The sequence below is a fragment of the Eleginops maclovinus genome, chromosome 19 (genome assembly GCF_036324505.1).
Source record: "Eleginops maclovinus isolate JMC-PN-2008 ecotype Puerto Natales chromosome 19, JC_Emac_rtc_rv5, whole genome shotgun sequence".
In the NCBI taxonomy this organism is placed as follows: Eukaryota; Metazoa; Chordata; class Actinopteri; order Perciformes; family Eleginopidae; genus Eleginops; species Eleginops maclovinus.
The window spans coordinates 21,752,752-21,765,486 of NC_086367.1; the positions used below are offsets into that span (position 1 = coordinate 21,752,752).

The 12,735-nt window shown below is 40.7% G+C and overlaps 2 protein-coding genes across 8 annotated transcripts in view; both read right to left on the reverse strand.

The window, feature by feature from the left end:
- Positions 1 to 6,300, reverse strand: part of ppp2r5eb (protein phosphatase 2, regulatory subunit B', epsilon isoform b) — a 39,002-nt gene extending 32,702 nt beyond the window's left edge. For 2 of the 6 annotated variants that reach the window (XM_063908461.1, XM_063908460.1), the window contains exon 1: positions 5,898 to 6,299. Coding sequence is in view for 4 of the 6 variants with exons in the window: in XM_063908456.1 (XP_063764526.1) it covers positions 1,032 to 1,069 (38 nt within the window). In the remaining 2 variants the exon portion in view is untranslated. Of the gene's footprint in view, positions 1 to 1,031; positions 1,214 to 2,559; positions 2,749 to 5,728 lie in introns of those variants that run through there. The other 4 variants (XM_063908457.1, XM_063908459.1, XM_063908458.1 and 1 more) reach the window with 4 other exon arrangements.
- Positions 6,301 to 7,991: 1,691 nt separating this feature from the next.
- On the reverse strand, positions 7,992 to 10,948 carry wdr89 (WD repeat domain 89). Of its 2 annotated transcripts, none has more exons than XM_063908464.1 (3): positions 10,734 to 10,948; positions 9,846 to 10,358; positions 7,992 to 9,604 (listed from the first exon to the last, which is right to left on the reverse strand). In XM_063908464.1, exons 2-3 carry the CDS (start codon positions 10,335 to 10,337, stop codon positions 8,960 to 8,962), a joined length of 1,137 nt encoding a protein of 378 aa, XP_063764534.1. In that variant the 5' UTR covers positions 10,338 to 10,358; positions 10,734 to 10,948; the 3' UTR covers positions 7,992 to 8,959. The 2 variants fall into 2 exon arrangements, with proteins under 2 accessions (XP_063764534.1, XP_063764533.1); XM_063908463.1 differs by having other exon boundaries at positions 10,730 to 10,948.
- Positions 10,949 to 12,735: the final 1,787 nt, after the last annotated feature.

Below are 12,735 nucleotides of genomic sequence, written 5' to 3' on the forward strand. Positions count from 1 at the left end.
TGCAGGTAAGGGTTTGGAGTGGGACAGCTTTGGTTTGTATCACTATAAGGAGTTGAATCCACAATTCCAGGCGTTGTTGTGCGGATGCTGGGGAGCACAGCCTGCTAACAAATATCCCAAACTGTTTATCTCAAGGGCTAAAGGGGAGTTTTCTGATTCTAATTCAAACTGACGGTGTGAGAATGGAGGTTGTGACTGAGCGGAAACAATTTGTTTGATAATTAATTAGTTGTTTGCCAGAACATTTAACCATTGAAATGTTTGTTTTTGTTATTTTCTGACCAAAAACAGCTTCTCCAAGGTAAGGATTTGGCACTTTTCTATTTTAAATAAATGTTTAGTGAATATCTTTGTATAATAATATAATAATTCCAAATTTTAACGCATATTTCTGGATGCAAATGTCCTCTGTTTTGTAACATTTGAATGTTGAAAGTTATGGGTTATTATTGTAGTTTAAGAAATCAGAAATCTTATTTGTCCCACCGCAGGGGAATCTACAGCGTTACAGCAGCAAAGGTACACTGCATATACAAGGCACACGGAAAAAGAGGATACTTTTGTATAAAACAAAAAGGCGAGCATACGTTATTAAAAAATATAAGCATTTAAGCAAAAACAAATAAGTACAACATGGTAAAAGAATAAGTAGCAGTATTTGAAATCATAAGGAGTATTGAAAAGCTGTGGATTGATTGTACAATTTGTGATTGAGTGCTGCAAATACAATGACTACTAACAAAGCCAAACACTACCCTCACGTACACAGTGCACCCTAACACAACTTCAAATCTCTTCCAAAAATGATTTCATACTGCCAGTCAGCTTCACTAAGCTCTGATCAAACACGCTGCTGCATTTTGGGATGCAACGGTGAAGTTGTACAGTCAGTGACCCCTAGCTACATCACCAATGGCAACGATGAAACATCTGAAGAGCTGTCAACGCTTCCATGCTTTCACCAACAAGTGAAAACCACCACGGACAATCTACAGCCTCTGAAATACCTTAAAGTACAAACTCGAGCTTACCTGTGCGAAGGGGCACTGGAGTCCCCATGTACAACCATCAGACACTCAATGTCTACCTCTCTGTGTGACTAGGCGGCTAATAGCAATAAACACTCCAACACACGAGGGACAGCGAGGCTACGGCGGCTGGTCAGGCGTATGGCAACCGAGCACCAAAGCCGTTCCCCTCCCATGCCTCTTACATAAGAGCCCAGATGACATCCAAACAGGATCAGGGAGGGTGGGATTAAAGAACAAGGAGGAAGGAGAGAGGAGGGGGCACAGCCAACAAGAGGGAGAGCAACAGAAAGGGAGGAAGAGGAGGGAGGTAGCTGCTGTACGACAGGAAGTCGACAAATGGCAGAGCTGAAGTGAGGGAACAAACACAAACACACACATGGGAGATATAAAGGAGGCTGGCAGGAGGAAGCCTCAAGGAACTCCAGGAGGCGCAGAAAGCAAACACACTCGGTATGAATGAGTTGTTCTTGCAATTAGGGCTGGGCGATATGGCCTAAAAAAAAAAATCCCCGAGATCACCCGGGGTGTTGTTTGATCTAAGTCTGACGCCGTAAACGCAAACCAATTCCAAATTACGGATAACACTGTGCCTTTCTTCCCTACTCGCTGCTATGTTGTTTAGTGTATCTCTATGGCAAACGTGCGCGTGGCACAGGGGGAGGGTTGAGCCTATTAGGAACTACGGGAGCGTTCGCGGATGTTGAAGAGAAACCCCGGTTTTCATTCAAACAAGTCGACGTAAACTACAAACTCGAGTTAATCGATAAAGTGGATTTATCGCCCAGCCCTACTTGCAATACCTCTAAACTAACTAAACTGTCAAATGATAGCATTCAGTCCTGATTCACTCAACTAAAACAGGGAAATCACTTCAAGAAATTGTGAAATGTAACCTTTAACTTCATTGGGACAATATTTAAGCTGTGGCATAACATTTATGATATTTCATAGTGTCATATAATGATCACCATAACCACATCTACTGGGACACTGAAAGGTGTCTCAGTAGGTGTGCCAACAATCATCCATTCCCAGAAAAAGGGGTTAACTGCAAATAGTGTCCCAATTGTATTCCTTAATAAATAAAAAAGGAGAAAAAATGCTTCAAAATGTTCATGTAAATAAGAAAAAGCTCTAAAAATCGTTGTAATGCGTGCACGGACGCCATTACACATATATGGGTGATAAAAAATGTTTATACAACTACAGATTAACAGGAAAGGACTCAAATATAATCTGTGTTGGACTTTTCATCCTACTGTTTTAGCTCAGATACCCGGGCACAAACTTTAATACAAATGTTTAAAACCCAATGTAAAAAGGGAAGCTTCCTTCACGACAAATACAGGACATGTCCGTGTCCTTAGATCAATGTACTAAGGTTAAGCCAAAAGCTCAACCTCAACATAGCAGGCCATTACTGACGTCCAAGAGCAAGAAGTTACTGATAAGTAGATAAGTGATTCCAGCCACTAATAATATCAGATTGAATCACAGATGTACCATTTCAAACCGTTCTACTACTCACATCTTCGTAGTGCGTTCTGTAGCCATTCTGACTTGCTGCAATGTGACGGCACATCTGATTGGTATGATTCATTGAACGGATAATTACACTGATCGCCCAGTCAAGAAGAAATGAACTCCGCAACTTTCAGACACACACATATACGAAGCCACCCAGAGCTGATAAGAAAGAGGCAGTGAATACACACCAGGGTCATCATAAACACAGGAGACTTTGGATGTTGAGCTATCTGAGCAGTGGCTGGACCTGCCCCTCTACACAATGTGACATATAAAAGCCTTGAAGATGAAACAGCATGACAGTATCTAAAGTAAAGAGTACGCCCACACATAAAAAAACACACACACTGGCATTGCAAATACCATCACATATAATGCATAATGCCACACCTGGCCTCTGGCATGCTACTGTCATTCATTGAAAACCAACAGGGCCGAGGACAGGTGGAAAAAAAAGCTAAAGTCCCTAATTAAGTATATTTGGATTTGGAGAGATTTCTACTTTCCTGTAATATTTCCCACTACTTTATACTTCTACTCAACTACATTTCAGAGGCAAAACACATTGTACTTTTGGTACTTCAAATACAGTTTGAATGCAGGACTTTTACCTGTCTCCTAGTGTTTTTATACTGAAGTAAAGCTCATTTCATGGAAGTAAAATACCTCTAAATCTAGCACTGATTCTAACCCCTCATCTCTTTCTATCTGAACCTCTCACTCGTCACCATGCATGTTTCTCCCTCTCATCATCCATGTCACTAGGGTGTCATTAGTGGTGATGATCTCCCTGACTGCTCCTACACACACACTAAACGTTGAAACAATGGACGCCTGTACAAATAAAACATGACAGACCGGTGGCATATTCAGAGTTTGTGAGACATACAATCTTAGTGCAAAGCCAGTCAAAGTTCATCTCGGATGATCGCCACACATTTGACAGTTGGCTTCACTTGACATGAAAGCTAAACTTGTCTCAGGCCAGATTCACAGGGCTTTTTCCTTCAACCTATGGGTTCATTTAACATCAGGATTTTAATATCAGGCAAACCTGCCCACTGCTTCCTAACATCAGAAGGATCAGCCTCTAACCTACCACCTATGACATAACACAATAAGGATAATATCCATTTACACTCGACCTGACGTTACTTATTGACCGTTATCAGCTAGAGCATCAAAGTATGCCATCCGTCTCAGAGGTGGAATCTAACTAAGTACATTTACTCAATTACTTTTTTAAGGTAAAAGTACTTTACATCAGTCTTTCCTTTTCAATTCTCTTTCTAAATCTATTTCACTAATATTGTATTTGACTACATATAAGGCTTTATTCACTTTACTATTACTTTAATATTTTTGCACAGAGGACATATGAATGGTTTGGCTGTAAGAGCAACTTTTTAGAAAAATGTTTAAGTGATCTTCTCTTATATTAAAACTTGATTGATTTTAATTTACTTTTGAATATGTGTAAATGTATTTTTTTCCAACTCAGGGTTTCCAATGTGTGCTGGAAGAAACAAACCTTCTGGAGGTCTTAATTTAAACTATTAAATCATAGGACTAGTCACTACTGAAGACGTTTTACAACCCACACAACTGATATATTAAAAAGGACAGAATAACCCGTGGATAAAGCATAATGAAAACAATAGTTAATATCACAAATAAGCTCCACCTCAATTACCTACAACTGTAAACTTGTGCTTTATATTAATGCATGGTTAATAATAATAACCAAATAATATAACATATTAGCAGTTTAATAAAAATACATAGGCAAAGAAACAGAGGGGAACTTTTTCTACTTCTAATACTCAAAGTAAAGTGTTCTTGACACTTCCATACGATAAATGCAGTAGTTTAAAGTAACTCAATACATTTACACAGAGCTGTACTAAAGTAGAATTTTGAGGGACTTTATTTGAGTATTTCAATTTCTGTGCTGCATTGTACTTCTACCAAACTACAATTCAGGTTGAAATCATTTACTTTTACTTCACTACCTTAAGTTACTTTGCAGACGTGGATTAATGATGTGAGATATAAACAACAATTTTATAAAACTTCAGTTACATTTGGAGTAAGCTAAAACTAGCTGCACCTTTACCAGCTTTGATCCACATATTAATGCATCAGTCATTATAATCAAAACATATTAGATATATTATTCTGAAATGGGCAGATCTGCATTAGGAGAACTTTTCATTTTGATGCTGATACTTTTGCAGTTTTACTTGACTAACATTTCCTATGCAGGACTTTTACTTGCAACTGAGTATTCCTACACTCTGGTAGTTTTACTTTTATTTAAGAACACAATGAGAGTACTTCTTCCACCTCTGGTTAATGTAACATATCCAATTAATGACTTTTACTTGTAACAGAAAATACCTACACTCTGGTTGTTCTACTTTTACTTAGGTACAAGATTTCTGTACGTGAACCATCTCTAGTTAAATGAAGTATCATTTCCAATGCATCACTTTTACTTGAAACAGTATTCCTACACTCATGTACTTCTATTTTTACTCGAGTACAAGTTCTGAGTACTTCTTCCACCCCTGGTTAAATAAATTAACATTTCCAATGAATGACTTCTACCGGTAACCGACTATTGTTGCATTGTGGTATTTGTACGTTTACTTATGTAACGTTTTCTAATTATTTTCCCACCACCTGTATCAGCTACATATATTAAAAAATCAAGTCGTTTTTTTTTTAGAAGAGCTGTCGTTAGCTTGGCCATGTTGGGCCTGGCAGCAGCAAAGCAGCATATTATTCAAAACTTGACAGCGCGATAACCTCACCAACGTTAGCCAGTTAGCTAGCTAGCTAGCAACGATAGCTTCCCGATTAACCGTTACAGAGCGTCTCAATTTGACGCTTTCAACGTTAGCTAGTTGTCTCCTCATAGCACACAAAGCAAATAAATATTACTGACATTGAGACGATTTGTCGTATTATCAAAGCTCTCCAGTTTTATTAAAGAAAAAATGCATTTTAAGATAGCTAGCTAACGTTAGCGCTACGGCTATCGCGGGTTAGCTCAAGTTGTAGCCTTTAGCTTGTTAGCCACCAGCTAGCTTCCAGTGATTCTTGCAAAAACACAACATTTAGATAAAATCTAAATATTTACATGAATGCTAATAAAATAACATTACCTGGGCGGACTTGGGCGATCACCCATCATCCCAGATGTAAATACAGGGGGAAGGGGAGCAGTGCTAATGCTAAGTGACAGACCGGGGAAACACACACCGTCCCGAGTCCCGAGCCCGACAAGCTGCAGCCGACCGACTGGCTGTTAGCTCTCCAATCGTAGTACTTTACCTTGATCCTCTTGTGGGTTTTGCAACGGAGACGGCGGCGGAGTTTATCCTACGTTTGGAAATATATCGGGGCTAACAGGCTACCTCCAGCACGGTGCAGAAACAGCCTTTTCCCCCAAGCAGCAGCAGCGGGCAAAACAGCAGGAAAATCTGGCCTGAAAACAGCCAAACCCACGAGTACCCGTTTTCCTTCCAACGGAATAATCCTCAAACTCCCATTAATAACAAAACACGGCTGTATAAAAAACGATTACGCAATTACATTCCTGTTACTGATTCAATTGCCTGTCTTCCCCAAACCCCTGGGTTTTTGGTGTTTTATCCTTTAGCTCGTTTATAATTCGGGGCTGGTTTCTTTTTCACCCTATTGTCAACACTGGCTGGGTTAGACCATGGCACACATAACAGAGCCGCACATTAGCTTGCTAGACGGGTTAAACATCGACGTACGACGCCGATTGGCTAGCCGGAGCAATGTCAAGCGCTGTGATTGGACAAGAGGCGATGTCAATCAAAGTGCAAGAGCCTGAAACTGATGGTTAGGTGGAGGGGAAGGGACAAGGAAAGAGATATCGGGGCTGAAAGCAAAGTGTGTTTGTGCGGAGTCTCCAACACACAGCATGTAGGAATGAGGCTAAACCTGTACGAGGCCCAGCCCTTTGCTTCTACACTTTTTTACCCGCACTTTTGACGAACAGGCTTTATAGTAGGTTTATGATATGTCCAGCACGCTGCAGCGCGGTGTCAAGGAAGAGTGGATTTCTGTGCAAGCCCCTAGATTACAGAGGGATATGTTAGCAGGGAGAGTGTTACATAACTTAAACATATACTGTCTATGAATATAGCCAGTGCTAGGGAAAGGGGGGTGAAGGGTGGGCAAGGTGTTCCCTTACCTTACTTGTACTTTACTACTGTCGGCCTATTTATATTTGAACTTCTGCTTTATACTTCTTTGACAGCAATTAGGGTCACTGTAGGTAAAAAAAAAAAGAAGATACTGAGCCAGGGGAAGTCTGTAAATTAATATTCAGAGGAACAACTAAACATGTGAAAGATTATAGGCATTACATTTACAAAAAAATCTGAAAATCACTGGAATAAAAAACACAAATTTGTGAAAAGAACATTTTTTTTAATTTTCTTTCTGAACAAGTTCCCATTGGCTCACTTCCCAAAATGGAACGCCGCACAAACACCTAAGTAAAAGTAAGACGGTGAAACGTGATATAAAACACTAGAAATCATAATTTGAACATGTGATATAATTCACTTCTGCATTGTCTTGTAAATCCTCAATCATGACAATAACAATAAGTCCAGCTTCCTTTGGTAATATGGTAATTATGGTCTAAAATCAAAGTGTTTCCTTTATGCTGAATCCAATTGTAAAGTATAAGACTGTTTTTGAAACTTTCAATTGTGGCTCTTTGCCATTTTTCTCTCGAAACAAGCTCTTTTTGTGATATATTATACCAGTATACTTACAGTATCAGCCATAAAAGCAGGTGTAGTTACAGTGCTTTTTATTTTACTGCTCCTGAAGATTCATTTTTATAATTTTTCCAGAAATGTTAAAAACTAAACTGCTTCAAAGATACCTGAAAGGGTTTACCCAGTTTCAGTTTGACCGCCCAAAAAATGCAATCTTTTCTGCGCTATTAAGTAAAATATTGGATCATTATTTTAAATGTTATCAGGAGGATACTTCTGATTCTCCGCTAAAGTTATCTCTTCCCCGGTAATATCATTTTAATAGTCATGACTCTCACCATGTGTTTTGTTTTATTACAACAGGTTGTTAGCTTTGATGGATAAAATCATTTCCATAAAACTCTTCTCCCTCATGCGAGTAAAGATGTTGCTTCACCAACTTCAATCACTGCAGGACGTCTGTGGAGTCGCGCGCGCACACACGCGCACACACGCACACACACACACACACGCACACACACACACACACACACACACACACACTCGCACTGCCAATCATGTTATTCCACTCTTTGCTATTTGAGAGTGAAGCTGCCCTCTCAGCGCGATCCTACTGCGGCTCCGGTGACTTTCAGGATGTGATGCAGAGGCTTTAAGGGAGGAATATTAAAATGACACTTTATTGGACGGTATAAAACATTTGGAAAATCTTTATTTAAAACTGTTACTATTAGAGAAACCTTAGCTGTGTACAATATATTAAGATTCACAGTATATTGTTTCTTCAGATAGAATTCAAGAGCTGTTTTGTACACGTAGTATGCAAGATGTGTGTAAATTATCTGGCCAGTAACAAATCTAACCAACATAAACTTTGTTTTTTATTGCTCTGAGTTGTTATTCTGCTAAATCTTTGAGTCGCAGTTTTGTTTTTCCAGTGTGAACATACTACAAACCTGTTTAGGATTGGTATGTGCCATTGACTCAGGACCTCACAAAATTGCATACTAACACCCTATTCATACTGAGATGGTTTGACGTCAAATTGATGTGGAGAGTTTTCAGGGCCCATCCGTGTGCGAGACTGCAATAATTTTTGAGTATAAGACCTGAGCTCACTGGACATACTCAAATTCCCTGAACGCACTGCGGCTCTTAAGACTGTCCGATGGCAAACTTTAGAGAAGACTGTTTGAATACCTGACTATTAGATGAAATAATTATGATTCTTGTCGAGTGACGTTTCAGTACAAATAAGAGGATATACATATACATGATGTACTGTTTAAACCTATTTAAGAATCAAATAATGAAATAACACTGAAAATATTGAATTGAGTGAGAGAGTTAATGTTGATTCACATTAATCATTTACAGTTTTCCTTCAAATATAGTTTTTTATCTGTAATGTTAAGATTGATAGTCACGTGGTCCAACCAAAGCGTCTTCTTCTAATGGCACTAAATGGTAGCTATAGAGCCCAGTGTGCAGGATACACTGATTGAGTATGTAGTATGCAGTGTGTTATGCAATTTTGAACAAATGTATTGGGTCAGTTCCTAAAGTTGGAGACCTTATTTTCCTTTAGCATTGAAGTAAAGTCAGTGTGATTCAGTATTTTGCCTTCCTCAGCTACGCTCCCTTCTTCTCTCTCTGGTAGCCATGTTTTTTATGCGGCCTTGATTTGAGTCTCAAAGCTGACTCGCTCTTCTTGGATTTCCTTTTCCCCGACGTCAGCTCCTCCCCTCCTGGCTTCCATAGCAAAAGCTGAGCGTCCTCTCCCCCGGTGAACAAAGCCTCCCCCGCCGTGTCCCACAGGAAGCAGCGCACCGTAGAAGAGTGACCCCCCTCGAGAGTCCTCAGCAGACGGAGCCCAGCGTGGTCACACTCCATCAGGTGGAGATCCCCGCTGTTCTTCCCTCCGACCACCAGCAGCTTCTGGGCCTCCTGCAGCCACCCGCCTCCCACCAGGTAATCCACGCCTCCTCCGTCAGCCAGAAGAGGCAGGCCGCGGGCGTCGGAGGTGCTGAAGAGGGTGAGGGGCTCGTCTGTGTCCAGCTGCCCCAGATCCCACAGGTGAAGCCCCTCGTCATGGCTGAGGCACAGCAGCTGGGTGAACTCGGCTCCGGACCAACACACCGAGCCCGCTGACGAGTCGCTGTTACAGGTGGCCAGCAGCGCCTCGTCCTCCGCCCCCCGGCTCAGGTCGAACACATTCACAAGGCCGTCTGTGGAGCCAGAAGCCAGCCGGTCCTTCTCTCGAGGGTGGAAGCACACCTAAAAGATAAAGTAAGATATATACATTTACATTTCATTTAGCAAACTCAAAAGCAAGAATCCTGCAGGTACATTTCCTATCTATAAACCCAACCAGATTAAAGACAAATCCTGTGCTACCTACAGAAGATTTACTACTCATACTTTATGATCCCAATTTCAAAACTCAACAACACTACAGAGCTGTGAGTTCTCTGCTGGCCAGAGGTTAAATGTTGTGTAGAGTTATGGCAGGAATTACCTGTGTGATGTCATCGCTGTGCGACTCAGAATACACCCCGAGGAGCTTGCCGCCTGGATTTCTAACGTCCCAGAAAACCAGGAAGCTGTCTTCATCGTTCACCTGCTCGGTGCCAGCACACAGGAGTGTGTCGCTGCAGTTCAAGTCGAAGCTACAGTATTTATGTGACGGGTCGCTTTTAAACACCTGAACCGCTTCTGTCCCGGGGCGGCGGACGTCCCACCCCCGGACCGTCCCATCAGCAGAACCAGAGTAGAGGGAGTCAGGGGAGGAGTGGGAGAACACGATCCCACAAAGCGGGCCGCTGTGGCCTTGATACTGTCCCACCAGGCTCAGAGTGTCCTTGTTGTGGAGGTGGATGGTGAAGTTGGAGCAGGAAACAGCCAGGAGGCCGGCCGGCTGAAGGGCCACATCCAGCAGGTAGGTGGGCTCCTCCGGGAGACACCGCCGGGCGATGGACAAACCTTTGAGCTTCTCCTCCAGACCCTCCATGACAGCTGAGATTCAAACACACTGGACAGGAAGGAAACACATTGTTCAGATCACACAGAGCTTTACAGTAAAACACTCCTGCCTACTGCAATACCTCTGAACACATATCACCATGGATGTCACTTTGTTAGAAATAGTGGTGGGGACTCTTTTTCAGATAAAAAAAAAGGTGTCGTTTGGTGGATGTAACCTAAGCCGAATAAAGCTTTTTAAAATACCAATTTGTCATAAGTCGTATTTGTGCAATCGAGATATTTCCGTTCACCAAAGAACCAGAAGACATATATATTCTTCAATGGGGCTTGGCGTTGCTTTCCTTTCACGTTTGGATCAGACATTGGACTTATAAGTGAAGTGTTGTTATGTGTAATAGAGTGTTATTATAAACCTACCTACTTGCTAGAAGAGTCCACAAGTAAAGGAAAAGCAACCCTACACGTTGTTGTCTACTTGGACTCGTCCGTCGCCATTAAAGACACAACTCTTCGATACACAGTAAGGTTATAATAAAGCATTTTAAATGAACGTTTTAATCAATAACCGGTGAACGGATATTTAAATCACGCTACGTTGGCTTCTAACAAGCATGGAGGAAATACGTTGTGTCACAATATTTACGGCCGTGTCGGAACTCTACCCCGATTAAAGGTTCCGCCAGTGTTGAAAATTCAGTTAACCAGTTAATCAACCAGTTAATCAACCAGTTAATCAACCAGTTAATCAACTATGTTAAGCGTTCAATATAATCCAAAAATGTGTAAAATAATGGCATCACGATTAAGTTAGAAACTGAGCACCAGAAGGCTCGGGGAGAGTCGCTGTTTAGTGAAATACTTTTAGATTCGTTATTATTTTGAAATTCTATTCTGCAACCTTTATCACATCACACAATCCACAGTCCTACAAATTACTAAATACATAGATAATAATACACAATATATAATTCACGATATAATAACATTGTGAATCAATGGGTTTTGCTCTTTGTTGTCACCAGATTATGATTTTATTTTATGTTATGTCATCATGGCATGAACAAAATCTGCAAATGATCCTAAAGAAATACCAACAAACCCTTTACAAAACATATTTGAACACTGAAGTTGGCTATAAGTGTGGTCATTGTTGTTAAAAAGAAATCAGTATATTGAGCTTTGAGTCATCATTCCAGCAGGTGGCAGCAGCAGCTTGTAGTTTGTGATACTTTTACACGTGTGATAAATTAAAGAAATGAAATGAAACCCCAGCTTTAATCTCATGTCTGCTTTAAATCATCTGACCCTGGAGAGAAGTAAGACACATATACTTCGTTTTATAAACTTATCCAGCTGAAATGTATGCAATATTATTTAGAGTTAGAGATATTAAACATGGTATTGTCAACGACTGACTGAACTGCTGTGACCCAACATATTGTTGGAGGCTAATTGGACTTTCTGGGAAACACTAAGAAGGTTTGAATAGGTGGACATTACACTTTCTTCGTGGAAAATAACGTACTTACATTTCTGTGGAAATCTATGACCAAGAAAACGTGAAATGTTATCTTATCTATGCAAGTGCTGAACAAAGGTATCTTTCTAACAGACTGACCTAAAGATTGGACAGAATACAAGAATGAAGGAGACAAAGAACAAAGAGAAGGAGGAGTTGCAGCAGAAGAAGATAAGATAAACTATTCATAATCTCTGTAGAGTCATAGCAGCAGCATTACGAGTACTAGTCAGCATGGCACAGATAGGGGAACACACAGAGATAATAAGAATAAGACATAAAATATGAAGGAAAGATAAATCTCTTTATGTTCCTAGCAGCAGCTGGACTCTTTCTCCTGTGCTGCAGCGCTGGCAGAGGGAAGTGGAAACTGTCTGTCCTGTGACACACCACCACTCCACTTCACCACATCACATCACCATCTGTGGACGAGGTGCAGCTCTGCAGCAGCAGGAAGGGCCACACTGGAGAAATGAGGTCCTTAAAAACCCTTCGACCTGATCAGCCACAGCTGTCACCCGTTAGAGGTCACACAGATATTCATTCACGTTTTGTGTAAAGATTAGGTCAATAAAAACATGAACACTTGTCAAATAAAAGCATGTTTAACTTTGAAGTAACTTCTGAAACTGTGTTTCTCTTCATGTCTTAAATTATTTCGCAGTTTTCTGGTTGAAGCAGCTGCTCTCTGGTCACAGATGGCTCAGAGGTATTCAGATAATACGTTAAAATAGAAACACCACAGCGGACAAACACACAACTCAAAGTCCTGCATTCAGACCTGACTTAAGGAAAAGTACAGAACATGAGCATCAACATATACTTAAAGTACAAGTATTCAATGTGCAGAATGGCTCATTTTAGAATATTAGTTATTATATTACTGGGTTATAATTATTGATGC

What these genes read in the sequence shown, in the direction of transcription:
- wdr89 (XM_063908464.1), bottom strand. Translation starts at nt 10,337, where the DNA reads ATGGAGGGTCTGGAGGAGAAGCTCAAAGGTTTGTCCATCGCCCGGCGG. An exon ending in ACAGCGATGACATCACACAG is followed by an intron (nt 9,605 to 9,845) that starts GTAATTCCTGCC and finishes TTTATCTTTTAG; the next exon opens with GTGTGCTTCCACCCTCGAGA.